The 25,595-nt window shown below is 50.9% G+C and overlaps 1 protein-coding gene across 3 annotated transcripts in view; it reads left to right on the top strand.

The window, feature by feature from the left end:
* Positions 1-6,749: 6,749 nt before the first annotated feature.
* CPAMD8 (C3 and PZP like alpha-2-macroglobulin domain containing 8) overlaps positions 6,750-25,595 on the top strand; it is a 65,929-nt gene continuing 47,083 nt past the window's right edge. For 2 of the 3 annotated variants that reach the window (XM_036233897.1, XM_036233896.1), the window contains exons 1-10: positions 6,750-7,019; positions 10,752-10,903; positions 12,724-12,746; positions 14,886-15,051; positions 15,128-15,180; positions 18,733-18,750; positions 19,180-19,234; positions 20,276-20,389; positions 21,851-21,935; positions 22,757-22,865. In XM_036233897.1, coding sequence (XP_036089790.1) covers positions 6,790-7,019; positions 10,752-10,903; positions 12,724-12,746; positions 14,886-15,051; positions 15,128-15,180; positions 18,733-18,750; positions 19,180-19,234; positions 20,276-20,389; positions 21,851-21,935; positions 22,757-22,865 — 1,005 coding nt within the window. In that variant the 5' untranslated portion in view covers positions 6,750-6,789. The remainder of the gene's footprint in view (positions 7,020-10,751; positions 10,904-12,723; positions 12,747-14,885; positions 15,052-15,127; positions 15,181-18,732; positions 18,751-19,179; positions 19,235-20,275; positions 20,390-21,850; positions 21,936-22,756; positions 22,866-25,595) is intronic. The other variant, XR_004954946.1, reaches the window with a different exon arrangement.

Genomic DNA, 25,595 nt, shown 5'->3' with positions numbered 1-25,595 from the left:
GTTTCATCACAGCATGGTGTCCAAGCATTCATTAACTGCATTTGGTCTCTCTTCCTCTTTTTGATTGATTAAAAATGACTCATGTGTGTTCCTAATGCAAAAGGCCTTCTCTGCCCCCCACCCCACACCCTGTTCCCTCCATGACCTCAGCTGGGACCTGTTCCCAAACAGCTCACTCAGCAGATGCTTGATGATTTCAGAAGGCAAAAGGGTCACAGGTCATGTCCATCAGCTCTCTGCGGAGTCCCCTCGGACTGCGCCCGCCCTGTTGGTGAGCAAAGCCAAGTTGGGAGTGTTGCCAACATCGTGACCACATGGCTTTCAATTTTACTCTCTTCAATCATTTTTGCAGTGGGTTAGCTCAGCTTACAAACCAAACATATTCTTTGCCGTTGGCACCACACTTTCCCCTGAAGAGCTAGAAGTCTGTGGCCTCTGGATCCAGAGCTGACCTGGCTGTGGGCCAGCAATTCATGCTGTCACACATTGGCGTTCACACCAGCCTCCCAGAGCTGCCTCGAGGGACATGGGGACACGAGGCTGTTAGGGACACCATGCATAGGTTAGCGTCAGGGATGTCAGGATAGGGGATGGATATATGGAGTTTTAAGGGGACCCGGACAGTGGCTGAGCAAAAGCACTTTGCAGTTACAAAGCAGAATATTGCTTAAAGACTTCTGAAGACATTTTATGCAAAACAACTTGGAAAATGACATGGTGCCCCTTGAATAGAGAGACAAACCTTTATATGCTATCCTTTCTAAATGCCTGTGATCCAATCGCTAGGGGGAAGACACACTGGGGAGAAGTTTTTTGGGGTGCACCCAAGGCTTCGTTCCAAGCTTTTTCATGTAATTTTTCTTCACCTCACTCCCAAAGTCTTTGCATCTCATGCCTCTCCATGCCTCATCTGATAGTGAGACATCAGGGTGAGCCATGCGCCGTGGAGACTGGAGACCTCATTTCCAAATAAAGTCATATTCACAGATTCCAAGGCAAAGATTAAGATTTGGACATAATATGGGGGGGACACACTTCAGCTCACCATAGGAGCCAAGCTCTTTTTCCCCCCAATTATAACAGCACTTAATTTTTTACTGACAACATTTTCATAACAGCAAATTAATCAATGATTTTATAAAAGAGATCATTTCCGGATTATTAATGGTAAAGAAGATATTTTTTTTTCTTAGAGTTTTGATTCTTAGAAGGATTGGGAACTGAGTTATACTATTCTGGCAGGTTAAACAGTCAGCGGATGACTTAAGCTGCAATATGAAATGCAAAATTTGGTCTGTGCACTAATACCAGTAGAGGATTTAAAAAAGTTTTTAAAAATATTCACAGATTACCACGTTAGACAAAAAACAGTACTTTGTCTTTTTTTTCTTTTTTGGGCATTTAAGTTGGGGCCAAATTCTCTGCCTAGTGCTGTCCCAAGGCTACCATTTTGGGAATCCCCACAGATGGGAGCAGCCTCCAGCTGTCCCCCTGACCAGGAAGGAACCAGCCATGCAAAGGCTGCTGGGAACAGCCTCCCAGGCTGAGAAGGGAGGCTCCCTGGGGCAGAAGGGAGGCTCGTGGCTCCTGGGAATGGGACAGTGAGAGCTCAGCTCTGTCGCTTGGCACCCAGGGTCCCGAGGACCAGGGTAACAATCATCCTAGCTCAAGGTGGTTGTGAAAAAAAACAACAACCCACAATGCATGCAGGGTACATGGTGTTCACTCTGTAAAGGCCAACCATTATTATGGATGCTGTTGTCATCATCGTTCGTCTGTCACGTCAGAGACTTTGGGGCCCTTCCCCGTTCTTAGCGGAGCCACTGTTGGTTTTCTCCACCAAGTTTGTAAAGCTGTGAAGAGTGACTCTGGAATGAACCTCGAAAACATCATGCTGAATGACGGAAGTCAGTCCCTGAAGCCCACACAATGCATGATCCCATCGATGTGAAATGTCAAGAGCAGGCTGGTCCGTAGAGTAGAAAGTGGGTTAGTGGTTGCCAGGGACGGTGGGGGGAACAGGGAGGGAATGCCTATGGGGACGGGGTCTCCTTTGGGGGGTTGATGGAGATGTTCTAGAATTAGGTTATGGTGATGGTTGTATAACTCTGTAAATGTACTAAAAACTATTGAATTGTACATTCTAAGTGGGTGAACTTTATGGGAAGTAAATTATATCTTGAGAAAGCTGTAAAAAAAAGAAAAAGAAAGAGTGCCATGATAGAGGAAGAAGGGGCCGAGGCCTGGGGTCTGCCCCCGGAGCCGGAGTCCGAAGGAGATGCCCAAGTGATCAGGGATGGGCTGTGGGATGCCAAGAGCTCCTGGTGGGGTGGGATGTGGCCTAGGGAGCCAGGAGGGAGGGGGAGCCTCAGAAGGTTTGCAGGAAGGAACAACAAAACATCTCTTTTTGCAAAGCAGCCCCGTGGGAGGTAGTGCCTCCTATTCCCAGGTTGCCCGTCCCCAGTACCTCACCCAGGAGGCCTATGCCTGTGCCGTGGGAAGAGGTACCCTACATGGACCATCATCTATGCCCTGGGCTTAGGACTGGCTTTATATCCCGGGTTCCAGCCCCCACAGGTGCCCTGTGATGTAAGTCCTTCTGTCGGAGGTTCCAGAACTCACCTGCTGGAACTGATTTTCCTAAATATTGTGAGAGGCTGAGGGCTGGTGCATCTTTGAGCACCTGGTTCACCTGATGGGCAATGTTCATAGACATTGGATGAGAGAAAGAAAGAAGGGAAGAAAGCAGTTACCTCACCTGTGGGCTGCTTACATCTGTCCACCTTACCCAAGGGCTGTTTTTACCTGTCCACCTCAGGGGGCTGTCTATACCTGCTCACCTCACCTCGAGGATGTCTACACCGGACCACCTCAGCGGCTGTCTAGACCTGTCCACGTTACTTGGTGGCTGTCCAAACCTGTCTGCCTCACCTGGTTGGATATACGTTTGGCCAGATGGCCGTCCCAGGCCTGCCCCTTGAAGATCCATATGCTGCAGAGCCCATTGAGTTCACCATGGGGAGCAGAGGGTGGGAGCCCCTCTCTGGTCCCCAGTTTGTGCTTGGAGCTGATGGCCTTCTGCTGCCTCTTCAGTCCTTCCTGTTCCAGGGCGTGTCTGGAACATTCCTGGTACTGAGCTGGCATCTTCCCCAGGACATAAGCGGCAGGCAGAGCCGAGGTGGGCCAGGGCGTTCACTGTGGCACTTTTATTTCCAGCCTGTTTGCCCAGAAGGCGGAAGTGGCCAGGGTGCCCATTTGGGGCTGAATCGTCTGGGTTTCAGTTTTCTCATCCATCAAACCTCAGAGCTGGCCCAAGTGCCATCAGAGGCCAGTCCCTGCTCTATTCTCACAGGGCCTCCAGGAATGAATGATTGAGTCCAGGTGGCAGCTTAACGGATGGATGAAGGTACCCAGAGGTGTCCTACTCCAAGCCATGCTAGGGGCTTTGGTATTGGTAAGAAGAACTGTGCATGGCACCACTGTGCTCCTCCTGGGACAGACACACCTGCACTCAACCTGCAGGTGCACAGCTCCAAGGTGAGGTGCGCAGGTGCAGGCAGCCCCCAGGCGCCGTGGTGGGTGCATGGCCCTCCAGGGGAGGTGAGTGGGTGCAGACCATGCATTACAGAGTCTCGTTGGGGGCACAGCCACCCAGCTGAGGGAGCCCTCCAGGAGGGGCTTTATAATGATGAAGCCCCTGGACAGGATCAGAGGATGAGAACGAGTCACATGGAAGCAGAAGGTGGATGAGTGAGTGGCCTCCCCAATATTACATGGGATACACTATGCTAAAATATTTTTGTCATTTACTTGAGATTGAAATATAACTATTTTTATTTGCTAACTCTACAACTAATTCATGCCTTTTCTCTGCTGAAAACATTGCTATTTAGCCTGATGCTTATTTACAATTTCTCCGTCTTTGATGGTAGTGCTGGATCATATGGTGATTCTGTGTTCCACTTTTCGAGGAACTGCCAGGCTGTTTCTACAGTGGCTGCACCATTTAAATCCCCGCAAGCAGAGCACACGGGTTCCAATTTCTCCACATCTTCACTGACACTTGTTATTTATTTTTTAAAATAATACCATTGTGTAAATGGGAACCGGTATCTATCTCATGGCGATTTTGATTTGCATTTCCCTACTGATTAGTGATGCTGAGCATCTTTTCACATGTTTGTCATCCATTTACATCTTCTTTAGAGAAACGTTCAGTCTTTGCCCCCTATGGAACTGGGTTGCTTGTTTTTTTTGTTGTTGTTGAGTTGTAGGTGCTCTTTATATATTCTGGATATCAATCCCTCATCTGATATATAACTTGCAAATATTTAGTCCTATTCATTGGGTTGTTTAAAGTTCTGTTGTTTAAGGCATCCAGTTTATGATAACTTGTTGTGGCAGCCACAGTGAATTTATTCTGTGCCCTTGCTCCCATGCACCTGCCAGACTGGGAACACGTGTATGTTGTGTGCGGATACACACACACGCATGTACATACTCACACGTGATACATTTCAGTTGTCGTTGGGGAGGGCGAATGCTCACTCCTCTCCACGTGCAGCAGAGAGAGTGCTGGGTAGGTCCCAGCCAGGAGTTTTCTCCATCTGTAAAGTCACCCTGGAAGGTGCTTTCCTGTTGCTAGGAGATTCCCAGCAGCCTTTGCACCTTGCTCCTAAGTAGCTTTTCCTGCCGGCTGTCACTCTCTTCTAGACACCTCAAAGTCCTTAAGAGGATATTGAGGTTGGCTCCCTGGACTCTGGGTTTGGGAGAAACCAAAAAGTCATCTTGCCCATGCTCTTTGCTAAGATCAGATGTCTAGCCAAGGAGCCTCCCTCGAAGCCCACCCTGGACCCCCAGGCCCTAGGAGTTGGCTCACACTGGCTATGTGCAGAGGCCTCTGCTCCCTCCATCATGTCAGCAGCCCTGGTCCTCACATGCTGGGGGCATAGGAGACATAGTGAGTTGCTCTCACTCCCAGGAGACATGGTGCAGGAAGAACCCCACAGCCACCCACTCCCTCTGTACCTGGTCGTGTTCCCCAGGCAGCAAGAGGTGAAGAAAGCCCTTGGGTCTTATGGGAATCCCCTCTCTGCATTCCTCTCCCTACTACTGTCCCTCCCCTACCCCACTGCACCCTACCTGTCCTGCTTCGTGGGGATCACACGTAGTGCCTCCTTCCTTCATCTGTTTGACTCTTGTGCCGTTGATAGCCATGTAGGCTGCTTCTAGTTATTCCCTCCCCTAACAATGCAGCAGTGAAAGCTCGTGGCCAGATCGCCTTGGTCACATCCCTGTCCTTTTAGTGAGGTCAGAGGTCACAGGCAGTTTTAGCTTCATTAGCATCACTGGCTGTTCATCAAGTGACATTTCACTGTGCCCTCCTGGGCAGTGAGCATCGTACCCCACAGCTGCTCCTGCACACAGGCACACCCTGTTCCCTGTCTGGCTTTGGGGTTCCTGAAGGGGCTGGGCTGGGCTGGCCAGATGTGAACTACGAGGGTTTTACTAGATGATCCTGCCTGGGGCTAGTGTGGCCTGGGCTTGGAGCCTGGCACCTCCTCCTGGTCTCTCAGCGCTGCCCCCGCCCCCAGGGTCCCCCGTCCACTCCAGTTCCTGCACAGACCCCTCCATTGTCTGCTATGGCAGGTCCCGTGTGTCCCGAAGTCCCTGCTGCTTGCCTCGGGCTTGGCCCAAAGCCTGTGGAGAAGGCTGGTGGGGGAGGCTGCCTGGAGAACCCACTGTGTCTGGGAGCAAGGAGGGTTCCAGAGGGAAGCTTCCAGAAGGAGCAGGAGTTGGGCAGGCAAAGGAGGGCAGAAGAGCAGAGTTTAGGCAAAGGCAGGGAGTGGGGTCAGAACAGGGCGCCCGAAGACCTAGAGTGAGTCTGGGCCATCAGGGTGGCTTCGGGGAGCCCTGAGTTTGGACTTGGTCCCAGCAAACACTAGAGAGGACTTGGGCCAGTTGGGGTCTGGGGAGAATCTGGAGGGATAGGGGAAAGGATTTGAATTTGACATAGAAAGTAGTTGCCTCCCCCAGTAGGACCTACAACAGCAGACAATCTTAGTGCTGGGGACGCTGGAAGCAGCAGGAGGGGACACCCTGCCCTCAGGAAAGGAAGGGATGCTGGCCCACCCCTGCTGTTTGCCGCAGAGGAAAGGTTCAGAAAGGGAGGGCCCTGGCTGAGGGGATTTGCAGACGGCTCGGGTGGGGAGAGGGCATAAGTGCAGACAGGCAATGGCGGGGTGAGGGGGCAGCTGTGGGTCTGGAAGGATCGACCACTGGCCAGCCTTAGTTTCCCCAAAGGGCTCTGCTCCTCAGGCTGTGTGCATTACACAAATCACTAGGTGGGGGGCGGGCGTCGGGAGTGGTTGGGCAGGGCACAGCGGGCCCCGCGCTGTGGTGGGCGAAGAGGACTTGGAGACTCAGCGCCCCACCCTTCCCCCAGCAGGGCGGAGCGGGTCCACGGAGGGGCTGTGGGTGGGCAGATGGGCAGGGCCGATGGGGAGGGGCAGTCCAGGGAGGGTGCGGGTCTGGGTTGGATATTAAGGCCGGGGTGAGGGGGGAACAGGGGACAGGTCGGGTTGATGAGGGGAAGAGGATGGGCCGGGTCTGGGGGCGCATCCGGGCAGGGGGCGGGTCCCCGGAGGGAGTGAGGGTGAGTGGGTGGAGGGGATGAGTCCAGGGGCGGGGCGGGGGCGGGGCGCGCGGGGCGGGTCCGGGGTCGAGGCGGGTCCGGGGAGAGGGCTGGTCCCGGTTGCCCCAGCCTGGCCGGGCTCAGAGCGGGGGCGCATGGCGCCGGGCGCACGACACGGGGGCTGCGAACAAAGGGCCCCCGGCGGCGCAGCGGGGACGGCGGTGCTCGGACCCCAGCCCCGGCCCAGCCCCGGTCCGGCCCCCTTCCCCGGCGCGGCGCCTCTGAGGAGCCGGAAAATGTGGGGCGCCCTGCTCGGGCCGCTGCTCCGGCTCGTGCTGCTGCTGTCGCCGCGGGACGGCGTGCACGCTGCGCAGCCCCAGGCTCCGTGAGTAGCCCCGGGTGACAGAAAAGGGTAGCCGTCTTCTCGGGGTGGGCGGGGGTCTCTGAGACTAGCTCAGAGAAGTGCACCGACATGTCCAAGGACACTCAGCTTCCGCGTTGGACGAGTCCTAGAGTTTCGTCCCCGATCCCCACGGGTCAGAGTGGGAAAAGGTGCACCCTGAGACTTCAAAAGTGGCCCTGTGGAGGTACAGGGACTACTGAGAGCTCGGGCTCCGAAGCCACCTTCACCCCACCTCACCTCCTCGATGTGACTCGGACTGTTCTCTGGGGTGGTCATTTCCAGTTGTCCGAGAAGGAGGGTAAGAGGTACCAGACGACCGAGACGTCGGAGGAGAGACCTGCTTTCTTCGGAGGGCGTGGTGGTGGAGGAGGAAGTGTTTGTTTGGCTTCCACATTTTTCTTGAAGTTTGCTCACAGCACTTCTGGTGGGTCGACACAGTGAGGAGTTGAATTAACTAGCTGCTAAGGAGAGTTTCCCATGAGCTGGCTTCATAGGGGAATTTTTCTAGACCTGCCAAATTCCGGTGAGCCCTCCAAGGCTGTGGGATCTGGGGGGATGCCTCCAGCTGCCCAAGCTCAGCTGATTCGTCCAGCTCAGCCTTTATGAGGTGGCTTGTTCAAGCGGCCCTTGTTTAGGAGTTCCCAGAAAACAGGTCACCAGTGGGACTGGGTGGGAGGTGGCGCCTCCAGCTGCATTGCTCCTTTGGGAATCACGGTTTGAAAAGTGAGACACCATGCTACACTTTGAGCAAGGGGGTTTTTCTCCCCTGGGTCTTGTGAAGATGGAACCCAGCAAACTTTTGTCGTGATGGAACACCCTTTAGAATATTGGTTCTCAGCCAGGGGACGACTTTTGTCCCCTTAGGTCATTCAGCAATGTCCAGGGGATTTGGGGGTTGTCACATCCAGGGGGAGGCAATGCTGCTGGAATCTACTGGGTGGGGGCCAGGGATGTTGCTAAACATCCTGCCACCCACAGGTCAGCTCCCTACGCAGACCATGACCTTGTCCTAAACTAGAGACCCTGACTTATAAGGACCAAGCCCAGAGTCCCTTTGTTGCAGAATTTTAAACAGAGTGTTTGACTAAATTCACTCTGGGATCGTACCACTTTTGAGTGAAATGGAACTCCCATGCTGGGAAACACTGACCGACTAAGAGTTACTGATTAGCCAGCTTCTGAGCCACAGTCCACCAGCCTGAAGGATCTCGTTTTAGCAGTAGCCCTGGATATCCACTTCTGTGCCCTGTGAGTGTGTGTGTGTGTGTGTTTTTTAATGAGAAATCCCTGGTCCCAGAAAGCAGCATGGATTTGCACTGTTGTAAGACCAAACTGCCTACATTTTACCAACCACCACCTTTCCTGGGTCCAAAGGAAGGATGAGAAGGCAGTGGTAGCCCAGATGCCAGGGTTGACAGTGATTGGCTGATGAGCATACTGACAGCTGTGACTCCTTGCCCGTAGGCAAAGTTCACTTGGTTCCATCAGGTCCTTTGGGCCTTTGGGTGAAGGTACTAACTCAAATTTGGCTAGGGCTCTAAAGGCGACCAAAGAAAACAAACATAGATTGTATATTTCCCAGATGTTCTCTCGCACTCAGCACATGTCCTAGGGGTTAGCTAGGAGTTGGATGGAAAGACTGTGTCCTAAAGGAGGCCACATGCCTGTGTGGCAGCAAGATAGGACACATAGGAACCTGGGTCACTGCACACCCAGGTATGTGCTGGAGTTAGATAGTAAAAACACAATCTCCCTAGGGAGGCTGTGGGGTCCCGGCAGTACCGTTATGTACTCAGGATCCTTGCATGCTCTGTGCACTGCCGAGGCCAGCACTGCACTAGGGAGCTCAGGGTCTTTGCACCCTCTGGTCAGTGCTGGAGCCAGACATGACACATCACATAGGAAGCAAGGGTCTTCCCGTGATCAAGATAGTACGTGCCCATTCTCAGCATCATTGCACAGTCTTTTGGGTACTGGAACTGGACAGAACACATAGGATCCAGGATAAGTACACATTCTTGTCAATGCTGAATCTGGACAGTATATCCATGAAACCCAGAGTCACTGCATGCTCCAGAAGGTACAGTCACATACTCAGGATCAATGCACACTCTGTGCATGACTTGGGCCGGACACTGCACACAGGAATCCAGCTCGCAGATGCTTGCTGGTGCTGGAGTCAGACAGAACATGGGACCCCAGGGTCACTGCTCATTCTAGTCATTGCTGGATCTGCACCTACAAAACTAGGGTCTTTCTACACTCTCACTAGTGCTGGAGTCATATAGTAGATGGTAAGTCCCCAAGGTCCTTGCAGGCTTTGGTCAACCCTGCAGTTGGACAGTACACATAGAAACCCAGGTGCGTGAACTCCGGTCATTGTTTAAACTAGCCAGACCACTGTGGCTTCTCAGGGTCAGTGCTGTGGCTGGATGGTACTCAATAGGACCCTGCTGTGTCTTTTGAAATGCCAGACTTCTCACGAAGTTTTAATGTAGCCGAGTTTATCAGTGATTTCTTTCATGTATTGTGCTCATTCATGAAATGTTATTCATGAAATCTTTGCCTAACCCAAGCTCACAAAGCCTTTCTCCTATATTTTCTTCTAGTGCTTTTATAGTTTAGATTTCCAACACACAATAAGTTCATCTTAGTGTATCGGAGTGTGGTAAGGGTCTACATTGACTTTTTTTCATTTGGACGTCAGGCTATCTCAGAGAGGATTTTGGGAAATGAAAATCTCTCTGAACCCCAAAGCCCGGCCCAGTGTTCCACCTTTTGCCTGTTTCCTTCTGGTGCTCATGTGTTCTGTGCAGTTGGGGTCATGCTGCCTCTGCTGCTGGCGCCCTTGGCACTTGTTGCATTATGTGAGGGTCCCCTGATTACAGATGAGCCTTTGCGATTTTCGGTGGAAGGCTGCAGAATATGAGGAGGCAGGAACTCAGGTGGGGTGGCCTGGGCCTCAGGTCAGGTGCCTTAAGGGCTCCCAACGCCCTCCTCTGCCTGCCTGTGTGATCCAGTGCACGTTTCTTCTCATCATGCAAGGTTAGCTTTTACATCTGGAAGTCAGGATAGTGACACTTATCCCAGGCGTGTCTCATGGTCAAGCTGAGGATTTTCAGAAAGAAAGGGCTGTTTCGATTTCATTGTTTGTGGAGTTTTTCCTGTTTTGGACTATTTTGTTTGTTTTCGGGTTTTCGTTCTTAAAATTAATGCTTCAGGAAGCTCCTAGCTTCTTTCTACTGGGTTCCAGAGCCTGGGCTGCCTGAGTGCAAATCCTGGTCTCTCAGTGACACAGCATGTGAGTTGGCTTCTCCAGGGCTTAATTTCTGCCTCTGTAAATGGGAGATGTTCTTGCTTCTCACAGGGTGGCTATGAGGATGAGGTGGGGTCCTGCCCATTACTCAGCCTTCGGACTGCGGCATATGCAAGGGTCCCAGGGCAGAGAAAAGGCCAGAGGCCAGAATGCAGAAATGAAAGGGTGGCGTGGTAGATCCAGAGAGCCCACATTCTTACCTACTTGGGGGGGCTTTAGAGGTGAGGAGATCTTCAGGAGCTCACAAGTTGATGGGGACACAGATGCATAAGGTGACTGTGTGGTCAGGCACAGGTGGGAGTCTGCCCAGGGTGCACCCTGGCCCAGCCAGGGTGGCAGTGAGGCCAGGGGAGGGGCAGACAACCCCTGGTCTTCACCATGTTTCTCTTCTCCTGCAGGGGATATTTGGTTGCTGCACCCTCTGTCTTCCGCTCGGGAGTGGAGGAAGTCATCAGTGTGACCATCTTTAACTCCCCAAGGGAAGTCATGGTCCAGGCTCAGCTGGTGGCCCAAGGCAAGGCGGTGGCACGGAACCAGGGAGCCATCCTGGGTAGGTCCCCGGGGTGCCTGACTGGGTCTTCCTCTCTCTTTGCACAGTGGAGCCATTTGTTGGCCTTCAGGGCTCAAGCAGGGTGGACACTGCTTTGCTTCCTCCCACCCTACTTCCCCATAACCTTGGCAGGAGGGAGAGCAGGGCTGAGTTACCCCATTTCTCAGATGGAGAGAGTAAGGCCCAGGAAGGGCAGCCACCTGCCCAGTCTGGAAAATCAGAGCGCTTCCTTACTCGGCAGCCCAGGTTCCATGGTGCAGATCTGGATGGTATCAGGCACCTTGCATATCAGCTTTGGCTGAGGTGGGACCAGGGCCGAAGGAATCTTGTGACCCTATCAGAACTTTCTTTGAGCTCTCTGTGGTGTTAAACCCTGACCTGGGCTCACAGCCTGCTTGTTGCTGAGTGGAGCTCAGGCTTTCAGCCAGCCTCTCCCCAGTCTCCCACCCCATTCTCTTTGGTAAACTGTAGATAACGGGGTTGGCCTAACGGGGTTGGCCTCCTGGACAAAGATGGCGAGAGCAACGCCCTGCCTCAGGGGCTCCCCGTCTGGCAGGGCAGGTAATTTATTCCTCATGCAGAGCGTGACAGCCACAGGAGACACAGGGATGATGTTGGGGCTCCAATGGGACAGTGCCTGTCCCTTGGGGGTACTTGGGGAGGCTGACCTGGTGTGGAAACTAGAAGGGCTTGGGTGGGCAGGGGGAATGCAGGCAGTTCCCATTCTGGCCAACCCTGAAGTCCAACTCAGGTTGGCTTCAGCAACAGAGAGTGTAGGAGCTCTCATAACTAGAAAAGTCCGTTATTGGCCATCTCCTGGCCCAACTTCTAGATGGGCCTGTGTCTCTCAAAGCTCAGAGGGAGTGAGGGGGTCCCCAGGATCTTGGGGTAAGTCCCAGGATTCTCTCTGATTGGCCCAGCTTGGGCCATGTGCTCAACCCTAAGCCGAATCCTGTGGCCAGGGAGAAGGCCTATGCTGATTGGCCCATGCTGGGTCATATGCTCAACTCCGAACCAATCCCTATGACCAGGGGGAAGGCCTATGCTGATTGGCCCATGCTGGGTCATATGCTCAACTCCAAACCAATCCCTATGACCAGGGGGAAGGCCTATGCTGATTGGCCCATGTTGGGTCATATGCTCAACTCTGAACCAATCCCTGTGACCAGAGGGAAGGCCTATGTTGATTTGCACAAAGCCTCACTAAACCACATAGACTGGGAGCTGGGCAGGTGGTTCCCTCAAGGAAATCGAGGTTTGGATAGCAGGGGATGGGGGAATTGATTCTAGGAGGCAGAAACAGTAGATGTCTAGTCAAGTCCTGGAGGCCAGAAGTCCTGGAGAGGTTTTGGAACAGCAAATAACTCCATTTGGATAGAAGAGAGAGGTGATGGGAGACAAGTCAGATCCACTGGAGTGAGGTCTACTGGGGACCTCAGTCTTTTCTTCTTTCTCTCCACACTTCTACTGTTCCTCTTCCCCAGAGTTTTCTCTTTGCTCCCCTCACAGCTTACCTTGGGCAGGGGCCGGGGGTGAAGTGAATCAAGTATATGGGCCGGCCAACTTTCCCCTGAATAGCTCAGCTTTGTCCATCCCCTCTGGCCTTCAGCTCTCGCCAGTTTGGAGGGAACCTCTCACTTTTGCCAACCCCATCCCAGCTCAGGCCATCCCAGCATGACCCAGGGTGTGTGTTATTCCAGAGAAAATCCCTCTGGGTTGAGAAAGCCCCTGTTTGTAGGGCCACTGCCTGAGGGGTGGGGTTGGGGGGAGGGCAACACAGTTCCTGATTTAACTATTTTCATTTTATTTTCATTTTTTAGATAAAGGGATAATCAAACTCAAGGTAAGCCATGAGTTTTTTTTTTTAAATCATAAACCCTGCCTTAGAAATAAAGAATTGAATTGGAATGGAGCAAGAGACATTGCATATGTTTCGAGAAAAGTCATTAACAGTAATATAAAAGTGAATAATGTAGAAAAAGTTTAGAAAAAGAGAAAAGATTTGAAATCCAAGGACTTCATTCTTTTCACTTTTTCATGTTTCCTGCAAATCCTTGTTCACATGAAGACATTTTCTTTCATAGTCGCAATTAAAGGGTATACACCGTGGTGTTTCCTGCTGTTTTCGCTAAACACATTGCATAAACATACTTCCACGGTTCCAAGTCTCTATAACTGTAATTTGCATTCTGTTGTCAACAGCCTCCTATTACAGTTGACCCTTGAACAATATGGCGGTTACCAGCGCCATCCACTGCCCCCCTACAGCGCAGTTGAAAATCTGCACATAATTTTTGACTTCCCCAAAACTTAACTACCATTGGCCCTGGATATCTATACAAGGTCAGTGCCAGGACCCCCTGCAGATACTAAAATCCACAGATGCTCAAGTGCCTTATGTAAAATGGCATAGAACAATGCATAGTCTTCCCTCTGCATCCGTGGACTCCCAACCACAGATCAAAAGTTCTGTTTCCGTCAGCGGTTGGTTGAATCCACAGATGCTAAACCCAGCGATGGAGGGCTGACTGTACTTACTGACGAAAGTCTGCAGTTCAAGCCCATGTTGTTCGAGGGTCAACCGTACTCATTTATTAACTTCTCACCTTGTACGTGGTTAGATTTTTAAAATTATTTTCAGGGTTTTAATAAGGTAATCCGAATTTGCAAGCGTCTTTGTATATATAGTGACAGTTGCATTCTGGATGCCTGCCTTAGGTTAATTACCAGGTCGGGATCCAGGCCTCTTGCTCAGTCCCGTCTTGTCTTAGAAGATACAGCAGCGCCTGCGCACAGGACCACCTGCCATGCATTAGAGACCAAATTTCCCCGCAGCCTCACTGGCATCTAATACTGCTATTTTAAAATTATTTTACATAATAAACCACACCGTAGGTGATTCTCTGATGTGGGTTTTTAAACTGAAGTCCTTGGATTTCAAGAGGTTTGTAAGCCCTGAAATTGTAGGCGTTTACTGGGTCATCTAGCCCTTAACTTTTACCAGTTGCTCAAAGGAGTCCCAGAATGAGTGGGCTAAATCAAGAATCATCCTACATTAGAATGTGCCCTTCCCAGTGGTCAGAACGAAGTCTGAGGTGTTTCCTCTTCCAGCAGGATGTGCCATTAGTGCTTAGGTGCTGTGGCACGGAGGTCGGGGGGAGAATCCTTTCTCTAAGGCAGCAGTTCACCCCTGGGAGGGATGTTTACTCCCTGCCCCCCGTGGCCTTTGGCTATGTCTACACACATATGTGGTGGTTGCTCACTTGGGTCGAGGAGGTTGCTACGAGCATCTAGTGGCTGGAGACCAGGAATGCCACCAAGAACGAGCTAGCCTCAGATGTCAGCAGTTGGGGAACCCTCGACAGATACCCTACAGCTACCCTTTCAGGCTTCCTCTGAGCAGATCTGTTCCCTTGCAAATCAGAAGGCAGGGCTGCCCCAGACAGGGGTTAAGATTATGTGCTATCCCTGGCCACTGCACACAAGAAAGTACTCTTCCCAGAATAGGTGCTTCGGATTTGTATAGGAGCTGAAGAAGAGCTGTATAATTCTGGGAGAGGGGACTAGAGGATCTTAACCCATTAGTTGCCGGTAGCCTCCTCATCCCTAGTTAAAACAATCAGGAATGTCTCCAGACATTGCCAGTGTTCCCTGGGGAGAGGGCAGAATCCTTCCCCACCCCTTCCTCAACTTGAGAAATTATCATCCAGGCCTCTTCTAAGTGCTAAGAACATAAGGTCCTTTTGGGGAGTCTCTAGTCTGTGGAGCAGCATCCCTGGCCTCCATCCACTACTTGCCAGTAGCACTCCTCTACCCCTAGCTGTGTGACACCCAAAAACATCTCCAGAAACTGCCAAGTATCCCCTTGGAGGCACAGTTGCCCTGGTGAGCACCCCTACCCTAGACGGCCACGCTGCTTTCCCAACACCTAGGTCCCTTTCGGGGTGACACCCCGTTTCCAAGCTCCGTGCTCTGCCTACAGGTGCCCGTGGGCCTCCAGGGCCAAGCCCTCTTGAAGGTGTGGGGCCTTGGCCAGCAGGCAGAGGAGGGTCCCCTGTTTCACAACCAGACCTCAGTGACCGTGGACAGCCGGGGGGCCTCCGTGTTCATCCAGACCGACAAGCCTGTGTACAGGCCCCAGCACCGAGGTGGGTGGCTGGTGTGGGCCGCGGGGAGGGGTGGCCACTGTCTGGAGCTGCTACACGCCTCTCTTCTTTCTTCCAGTGCTCATAAGTGTCTTCACTGTCACCCCAGACCTGAGGCCTGTCAGCGAGGAGGTGAGATTGGTTTCTAAGAGCGTGTGCCAGAGCACACCCACATGAGACTCCCTGGCCAGGGCACCGTCAGCACTGGCCTTTCTCCCCTGCTCTTTCCGATTTCTGCCTCTAATTCCAGTTCCTTCCTTGGGCTCTGTGTCTTCTGGGAGGCCCTGGGGGAGGTCTGTGGGACAGAGAGAGGCAAGAACGCTGGTGGATGCACTATACCTCAATAAAAGGTCTCCTGTGGTCCCTGAAGTGGCCTCTGTGCAGGCTTTGGAAGGATTTAAGTAGCTACGGATAATCATTTGAAATCCTGGTAGCCTTGCATTTATTCAACATTTATTAGAAAGGAAATATAACTGCACATCAAACCCGTTATTTCTTCTTTGAAATAAACATATTCGCAGAAATAGGACATTGATTTTCTTGGACACTTTTATTTGGAAATAACTTCAAACATACAGACAAGTTGGAAGAACAGCACAGAGAGATCCCGTATGCCCTTCATATAGCCAGGGATTGGCATGCTTTCTGTAAATGGTAGTAACCATGTTTGGGTCTTTGGGCTAGAAGGATTCTGTTGAAACTACTCAGACCTGCTGTTGTCGCACAAACTCACCCACAGACATATGTGTATGAATGGGCATGGCTGGGTGCCAATAAAGCTTTATTTACACAAATGGGCAGAGGGCTGGTTTCAGCTTGAGGGCCAGAGTTGGCTAAGCCCTGATCTGAAGCAGTGGTTCACAAACTTGAGTGTAAATCAGATTTCTTTGCAGACTAGTTGAAATAGAGATTGCAGGGCCCTTTTCAGAGGTCTTGATTCAGGAGTTTCTGGAAAGGGGCCTGAGGGGCTGTGTTTCTAACAGGCTCCCAGTCGATGCTGCTGTTGGTCTGGGGAACATACTTTTAGAACCACGGATCTAGATTTATTAGTTAAAAACATTTTTGTTTCATTTATGTGCTTTCTGTGTGTGTGTGAATACACATATGTACATATATACTTATGAAATTATTTTAATGATAAATCATTTGAGAATAATTTGCAAATATCATACCTCTTTACCCCCTAACACCTGTATCCTTTAAAAACAAGAACAATCTCTTATACAACCTAGGTATAATCATCATGTTTAGGAATTTTGACATCAATGCAATAGTATTGTCTAATATAAATCCACATTGTTCCAGTAGTATCCTGTTAGCATGTTTCTTTGCTGGTTTAGCATCTAATTCCGGACCACATGTTGTGTTTAATCATCATGCCTTTTGGCATCCTTTAATCTGAATCAGTTCCCTAGCCTTTCTGTGCCTTTCATGATGTTGACATTTTGGAGGAGTCCGGGCAGTTGTTTCCCAGAATGCCCCAACAGCAGGCTGGCCTGCTATTTCCCTGTGACCAGGTTCAGGTTGTGCATCTTGGGACAAGACCTGCAGGAGCCATGCTGGTCCTCCACGGTGCATCGTATCGGGAGGCACCTGATGTTGTTTTGTCCTGTTGGTGATATTAACTGCAGCCAGTGGTTCAGGTAGAGTCTGCCCCATTTCTCCTCTCAAGTCTGTATGTCCCCTTCGTAGTTAATAAGTAATCTGTGGGGGACACTCGAGGCTCTGTGGACACCCTGTTACCCATCAGATGCTCATCTTCTAGTTCTAGCAACCACAGATGATTCCAAAATTACGTGAATCAAAACTTGCTATGATTGCCAAGTGGTGATTTTTCTTGCTTTGTTATTTCTTCTACATTTCTAAGTTGACACTCTGCTGCAAAGAAGGAGCTTTCAGAGAGATGTTGATTGTGAAGAGATCGAAATAAATTGTATATGTACAACGTAGCGAAGATGCGAGCGTGTCTACAGTGACTTCATTTTAGGGACCCCTGAGTGCCTAGTGCCTGGGGCACATTATTGAGCAGGGCAGACACAGACCCCACCCCCCGCAGGGCTCATATTCTGGAAAATCGCCCTGCGGAGTTCCTGGTGGGCAGCCTAGACGAGCAGTTCTGTGGGGACGCACCGCTTCTTCTTGTCTTTCATCATCCCCAGGTTCTGTGCTCTCTCATTGGGTATTTTAATGCACTTGCCCACGTTTTGGGGACATCGCCTTGTAAACTCACCTCAGTGCCTGAGTTCCTTCTGCCCAGGAAGGCTTTGTACCTAACCGCCCCTTCCTGGAGGACATTTCTTCCTTTCTAGGTTTCGGCATTGTCAGAAATGCTGCTAGGCTTGTCTTTATGCACAAACCTTCTTTTCCCCTTGGTGATGCATCCTTTTCAGGGTCAGCTAGACCCCAGGAGTGGGATTTTGGGGTCCACGATGGCAGTGTTGAAGGTCCCGGATGTGTGTGTCTGGTGCTTTCTGAGCGGACGGTGCTGTGTACCTGCGCCCGCCCAGACGTCCAAGGGGGCCATGTGCCCACAGCCTTCCCTGGGGAGGGGGTGGGGCTCGGTCACTTGACATCAGCTCCTGCCCGATGTGCAGTTGTTGTCAAGATGGGCTTGACACACATGTAGAGGGGAAGAGCCCTGGATGTGTGCAGCTGCCCATTTTCCTCTGAAGGTTGGACAAGGGCTGGTGCTGGGTGAGGCCCAAGGATAAAAATCACAAGAAACTGATTATCAACCTGGATACCCCTGGACCCACAGGGAGCCCTGAGCTAGTGGGAACAGATCCACGTGCACGGGCTCAGCCACGCATGGGGATAAGGCAGGGCAGGGTGCGGGGATCAGGAATCTCAGCCGTGGGAGCTGGGACCTCCCCCTGAGAGTTCAGCGTCTTGGTCAGGGTCAGCAGTGACTGACTGTTCATGATGGGCACTGGCTCACTGCCAGGTTCCAGGCGGGTGCCAGTGGGTCCCGAGATGAAAGCATGTGTTCTAGGTTTTTGAGGAGACTGGTGGGGGCTGCCTGAGAAAATACCCCATCAACAGTCTGGGAGGGCTACATGGAGGAGCCATCCCTATTCGGGGTCGGGGGAAAGCCTAGAAGGGAGGGCAGGACCATGGGGAGGAGGGAACACAGAAGCCCTGTGACAGGGCTTGACCCCACCACCCTCATTGCCAGTGGCAGCGGCGAGCAAGTACTGTAAATCAGGTGGCTTAAGCACCAGAAATTTATTTTCCCACAGTTCCGGAGGCCAGAAATCCAAGATCGAGGTGTCAGCAGGGTTGCTTCCTTCTGAGGACCATGAGGGAAGGATCCGTTCCGGGCCTTTCTCCTTGGCTCGCAGCTGGCTGTCTTCTCTGTGTCTTCACATTGTCTTCCTTCTATGCATATCTGTGTCCAAATCGCCCCTTCTTATAAGGACACCAGTCCTATTTGATTAAGACCTGCTCTAATGATCTCATTTTAAGTCGATTATAAAGAACCATCTCCAAATACAGTTACATTCTGAGGTCCCGGGTGTTAGATGTCAACGTAAGAATTGCAGGGGTGGGCACAATTCAACCCATAACAGTGACTGTGCCTGTCCCTAGGGAGCCAGGCCATACATGGATGAAGACACAGCATGCACGGAGGGTTGGGGGATTTTCAGGGAGGTTGCTCACCGTATCTGTCTGTCTTTGTTGCAGCTGGAAGCCTACATCCTGGTGAGTGGCCTGCCCCCCTCAGCCCTGACTCTGGGCCTGGTTAGCCCGGTCCTGGCAAGATCTGGTCTGTCTTTTCCTACTGCCTGCCCTCTGGGTTGATCCTTGTCTGCCCAGCACCTCACAAGCTGGAACCCAGTCCATCCTGATCCCCAGGTCCACTGCAGGACAGGCAAGCATGTGCCTCTCTGTCTCTTTATAGATTGCACACAGGTTCCTAAATGGTGAGTCGGGCCCAGCCTGGTCCCTTCCACTCCCTTGTCCTCAGACAAGTCCCTTCTATATCCTGAGCTCTTGTTTGGTCCCATGTCAATGGCTAATATGGGGCCCGTCCTCTGTGCTTGTCCTGCCTTAGAGGGAGGGCTTAGAAAGTCCGCACACAAGCCGGGCACGTGCTGCAGCCCTGCGTTTACTGTGTGTGTCCTCCCGCAGGACCCCCGGGGCTCTAGGATGATGGAGTGGAGACACGTGGAGCCAGTCTGCTGCGGTAAGTCTCCTCCCATCCTCGCCCCTTCTTTCTTCTGTGGTTTGGGGGCTGCACCTTAGGGTGGCAGATGTGACAAACCTTCAGGAAAAGAAACGTGCTCTCTCCGGGTGCCCTCCGCCCACTCTTCTCTGTGCCCGGGATCCAGCTGGGGCACCTGCCTGTCGCTGGAGACCTTTCTGAAACATCAGGGCCTCATTCATCGGCACCCCACAGCCTTCCTCCCACCGCAGGCCATTCATGTGATCACCCCTCCCCCAGCATGAGATGTCTCTTTTCCAGCTAGGAGTCAGAGGCTTTGCTTTGGCTGAGGAGTTGGCATTTTTTTTTTTTCTTTCTCCATGACGATAAGGGCTGTGTCGCTGACATTGCCCTTTAAGCTTTGACCCTAAGGAAAGTGGAGCCCCAAGAGATGGTAGGTGATAGGTGGGATATGGGGAAACTGAGGACAGCTGAACAACCTCAGCCTGGAAAATGCACAAATGTGAAAGACTTCGTTTCTTGCTCAGGGAGGCTCCCGGGCCCCGCATGCCTATCCGAGCCATTATGGGAGTGCAGGTTCTCTAGCAGTCGCATGGGGCGTGGTGGTCTGCGCAGTGTCATGCCTCCGAGTCCCCTGGGCTGGCCTTTACCCCTCTCCATGTCCCCTCTCCTCTTCCTGATTCTGAGAGACCTGTGAGGGGCTGCCGAGTAGGCACGGGGGTGTGCAGTCTTCCTTCGCCAAAGGAATGACTCGGATGGGGAGTAGAGTGGATGAATCGGGTGGCCCATCTCCCTGGCTTGCCACCTCACCTGGGCTGCAGGGCTCTCTCATGAACCCAAGATGCAGCCTCCGCCTGCTCCTCCCCAACCCCAGTCTGCAGGGCTGCTTGTTCTTCCCAGACCCCCCAGCCTCAGTGTGGTCTCTGCCTTCCCTGAGGGGCTGTTGGGGGCAGGCACAGGGTCCGCAGGGCGCCTCTGCCCTGACCACGCTGCTGCTGGACACGGGGCCCAGCTGGCTCTCTGCGCTTGCCCCAGGTTGAGGAGGCATCTCTCTTCACACAGGCATCACCAACATGACCTTCCCCTTGTCCGACCAGCCGGTGCTGGGAGAATGGTTTATTTTTGTCGAAATGCAAGGCCACGTGTACAACAAGTCCTTTGAAGTTCAGAAGTATGGTAAGTTGGAGAATCTAGGATCCAAGGATTTCATCTGAGAGAAACTACAGACCTTGGGGTGACACAGATGATGAGGGGAAGGACGGCAGGAGCCCTGTAAATTGAGGGCTCGGGACAGCCGGGCATGGTGTGGAGGGCTGGCCTTTGCTGTGTCTTTTTTAAAAAAATGGTGGTAAAATATAAGTAATATAAAATTGACCACCTTAACTATTTCTAAGGGTCCAGGTCAGTGGCACTAAGTATATTCACATTGTGTGCAGCCATCATCGTAATCCATCTCTAGAACTTTTCATCTTCCCGAACTGAAAACTCTGTCTCCACTAAACGCTAACTCCCGTTCCCCTCCCCCAGCCCCTGGCACCCACCATCTACTTTCTCTCTCTGTGAATGTGACTCCTATAGGGACTTTGTATAAATAGAGTCACACAATATTTGTCATTTTGCGACTGGCTGTTTCACGCAACATAATGTCCTCCAGGTTCATCCATGTTGCAGCCTGTATCAGAATTCCCTTCCTTTTTAAGGCCATCATTTCCTTTTGTTCTTTCATTCTTGTCCTGACCCTATGAGCCATCTCTAAATTAGAGATGGGGAAACTGAGGCCGAGAGAGCCATTAAGGAAAGTGCTCAAGAGCTGGGGAGGGAACCTGCCAGAGCCGGTTACTATGCTTCTGGGAGGAAATCTTGCTTACGTGGTCAAAGGCTTCTCCTGCTTTTAAGAGGAAGATGCCAGAAGGAAAAGCCGTAGGGTTGCAAGCGACGGAAACCCAGTGAAAATTCAGTAAGCACAAGAAAAGGAATTTATTGGCTCGCGTAACAAGCTCTCAGGACCAGTTTCCTCTGGGCTGATTCTGGGTGTCGGTCCTTCCTCCCCAAGCTGTGAGCTGCACAGGGTGACCAGACAGCTGGACGCTCCCAGGGCTGAGTCCTGCAGCAAAGAGAGGACTCTTCCTGCTGTCAGCACCCCCAGGATGCCCCTGCTTGGTCCAGGAGCCACTGGCACACCTCTGGGATAGGCCAAAGTCGGCTGTACTCAAAGCACGTTGCTCCCTGAGAGAAACGGGGTGCTGGTCCCTCAAAGACAGGGAATAGGGGTCTACGGCCTAATCCCGTCTGATCTCGGAACCAAGCAGGGTCGGGCCTGGTTAGTACTTGAATGGGAGACCACCTAGGAAGACCAGGTGCTGTAGGAGTAAAAAAGCTGACAAGGTCCTTGTAATATGTGAGGTCAACCAAGGGTAGCTTCACATTTAAAAAAGAAAAAAAAGAGAAAAAGAAGAAATAGATGTGGCTGGCAAATCCTGAAAGAGCTGCTGGTGCTCAGCAAAGGGCGATGTGGATTCCTGTCATGTCATCGTGCGTTGGGGCGGCTGTCATTTCCCTGATCCCTCCTTTATTCCTCTGAAGCCTCCCCACTGGCGAAAGCCACCTGCCTTCCTCCTCTCTGCTCTCTCCCTTCAGTGCTGCCGAAGTTTGAGCTCCTTATTGACCCACCCCACTATATCAGAGACCTGGACGCCTGTGAGACCGGGACCGTGCAGGCCAGGTGAGAAGGTGTTGGCCACTGTGGTTATGCCCCTCCCCCTGGCATGTCCCTCCTCCCACTGGGTGCCCCGACCCCTGTGGGCATGCTCTTTCTCCCACAGGCCTGCCCCTCCGCTGCTGCTCTCCCCCTCCCACTCTCCTGAGGACATGCTCCTCACCCTGGGATGCGCCCCTCCCCTGAGGGGGCACCCTTCCCCAGACCTGACCCATCCCTGTCAGGCGTCCCCCTCCCCCAGGTGGTGCCCCTTCTCCTAAGGGTCCCACTTCCCCCTTCCCCACAGACAGCACCTACAGCTGCGGGCTGACCTGAGAGGGATTTCTAGCGGGGGTTGCCAATGACCAGGCCTTTCACCAATATCCCCGAGATGATAGTTTTATTCCCACTTTCTGGGTGGAGAAACTGAGGCTTGAAGAAATCAAGTCCCTAGTTCAAAGCTGAACTCATTAGGGCACTTAGGGCTAGGCCTCCCTGGTGCTCCAATAGAGTCATCAACCCCAGTGGTTTTCTCGCACATTCTGTCTGCTCTTGGGTCCAGAGTTTCTCTCTGACCCTCGGTCTCTTTCTCTGTCCAACACGAGGCTTAGTGCAGAGGATCACAAGGCACTGACATTATCTGTCCTGACTCAGGGCTGAAGGGATGGCTGTAAGGATGGAATGTAGGATGGGGAAGCGTCCCTGTTTGGGACTCGATCTGGCAGACATCCTTGAGCACTTCCGGGGCACAGTCAGCAGATAGTCCTGGACTCCACCCCTGTCCACCTGCTGTACCAGTGACCGCACTACTGCTCGTGAAATGAACTACCCTGGTTCTTTTGTTCTAGGTACACCTTTGGGAAACCTGTCTCTGGGACCTTAACGATCAACATGACTGTGAATGGCGTGGGTTACTACAGCCAGGAGGTGGGGCGTCCTGTCCTCAGAACCATGAAGGTGAGGAGCAGGAACCCCGTGCTTCTCAGCTGGTGGGTCCCTTCCTACAGGGCCTGCCCTTAGTCTCATCCCATTTTATTTTAGTTTCTAAACCAGTATACATTGGAGACTTTCTTGATGATAAAATTCTTCTGGGCTGAACTTTAGAAAATTTTTACAAAGGAAGAAAATAAAGATAACTTGTCCTCTCATAAGCAGACAGACACAGTCCCTTTTGATATATTTTTTCTTGTTTTTATTATTACTGTTATTTTTTTTAAATTTAGTTTCAAGTACATAGTACATTAGTTAGACATCTATATAGTTCATAAAACAATCCCCCCAATTGCTCCCTCCCTCCCCTGACCCTCCACCTAGCCAACGTATTAATGCTAACTGCATTCCCTATGCCATGCTCCCCATCCATCAGCTATTAATTTCTACTTCTTTAGCCCTTCACCTCATTCTTCCAGTCCCCCAAACACCTCTCCCCTCTGTCCGACATCAAATTATCCACTATATTTGTAAGTCTGTTTTTGATTAGTTTGGTTTTTTCCTTAGATTCTGCATATAAGTGAAATCATAGTGTTTATCTTTCTCTGTCTGACTTAAATACCTTCTAGGTCCATCAAAGCAATATGTTTTTCCATCCCCTTCCTTTTCATATGTAGGGGTCTTGTGTTTTTATCCTTTCAGCCACTCTATCTTTTGGTTGGAGCACTTAATTCTTTTCCGTTTAAGGTAATTGTTGATAAGAATGTAGTAGTTGCCATTCTTTATTCCTTTTTTGATACATGTTTTTTCTTCTTATAGAAGTTCCTCCAAAATTTCCTGTAATACTGGCTTGGTGGTGATAAATTCCTTTAGCTTATTTTTGTCTGGAAAGTTCTTTATCTGTCTTTCAACTCTAAATGATAGCTTTGCTGGATAAATTATTCTTGGTTGTATATCCTGAGTCTTCATCCTGTCGAATATTTTTTGCCAAGCCCTTCTGTTCTGCATAGTTCTTTTGAGAAATCATCCACCAGGCTTATGGGTGTTTTCTTATAAGTAATTATTTGTTTTTCTCTTGCTGTTTTTAATTTTCTTTCTTTGTATTTAATGTTTGGCATTTTAATTATGATGTGTCTTGGTGTGGGTCTGTTTGGATCCCTGATTTTTGGAATTCTCTGAGCTTCCTGGGGTTTTATGTTCATTTCTTTCACCAGGTCAGGGAAGTTTTTCATCATTATTTCTTCAAACAGCTGTTCATCATCTTGATTTTCTTCATTTACGCCGATCAGATGACTATTTGGAGACTTAATAGCATCCCATATCCTCCTTAAATTATTTTTATAGTCTTGGCATCTTTTTTCTTGCCATTCTGATTGAGTGTCCTGATTGGCTTTCCTGTCCTCTAGATAAGGCATTTGATCCTTTTCTTTATTCACTTTGTTTATTCCATTTACTATACTTCTCATCTTGGATAATGTGTTATTCAGTTCAGACTGGTTCCTTTTTATAATTTCCATTTCCGTTTTTATGTTTTTTATCTTTTTATTGAAGTTCTCACTGAATTTATCTACACTTCCCAAAAGTTCATTGAGTATCTTTATAACCAGTGTTTTGAACTCTGCATCTGTTAGATTACTTGACTCTATTCTATCTTGATCTCTGTTCTGTTCTCTCATATGGTTTCTGCTTTTTTGTTTTCCCATTTTGGCTGCCTTTCTGTGTCTGTTTCTATGTATTAAGCAAAGCTAAGTCTCCCAGTCTTATTAGTGTGGATTTGTGAAGTAGGTGTCCAGTGGCACATTCTTGAGAGGGGTTCAGCTGTTGATTGAACGTAGCCCAAGCCTCTACTCTTCCGGGGCCACCCGTTAAGATTCAGCAAACAACCCACAGATGCTGTGCTTATAGTTGCCTTAAAAGGCCATACCAGAAACCAAGGCCAGCTGCCTCCAGTGTGAGTCTAGGTGCTGCTCAGCAAGGAGCACTTGACTCGCTGAGGATGTACCTGGATATGGCTTGGGCGGGGCCATGAGTTGGGGGCGGCGGGGTTTCAGGGAATACTCTGGGTGGAGCAACCTCTGTTAACCAGTTCAATGACGTCACAGCTATGGTGGCATTGTATCCGTGCACTAGGAGGGGGAGGGCTCCACAGGGAACAATGGATACCACTGGCACTTCTGTAGAGTGAGTCTCTTCTGGGCCCTCACCCCGACAATGTCTCCCTATAAGTCCCTAGGGCCTCCTGTGTGCAGCCGAATCAGCACTGGTGCTCAGAGCGAGCAGGTCCGTCACCGTGAAAAGCCGCATGCAGAAGCGGGCCCTTTAGGAGGCGTCTGCCGCCGCCGCAGCCTCCGTCTCATTCAGCCTCTGGAGACTAGGCAGCCCCGTATCCTCGCCCCATCCTACCTTCTGTGGTTGCAGGGTGCTTTCTTGGACTTGTCCCTAGTTGTATGGCTTGTTCATCTAGATCCCAGGCGATTTTTCCTTGCTGCTGCTCCTTGTTTCTGTCACAACTTTGGTTTGGTTGCCAGAGGGATGAACAGAGCCTTTATCATCTACGCCATTTTTTTCCCTCTCTTTTTGATATTTTGATGTGCTTCCTCCCAGAATATTATATGTTAGTTGAAAAAAAAATAAAAGTTTATCATTATGATTCAAGTACCACAGAATTCGAACACCCATATACAGTGGGTTTTAGTACATTCACAGAGTTGTGCGACATTCACCACCATCCAGTTTTAGGATAGTTCCACCATTTCT

The sequence above is a fragment of the Rousettus aegyptiacus genome, unplaced genomic scaffold (genome assembly GCF_014176215.1).
Source record: "Rousettus aegyptiacus isolate mRouAeg1 unplaced genomic scaffold, mRouAeg1.p scaffold_m13_p_16, whole genome shotgun sequence".
Classification (NCBI taxonomy): Eukaryota; Metazoa; Chordata; class Mammalia; order Chiroptera; family Pteropodidae; genus Rousettus; species Rousettus aegyptiacus.
This window is presented reverse-complemented; position numbering and strand designations above follow the sequence as displayed.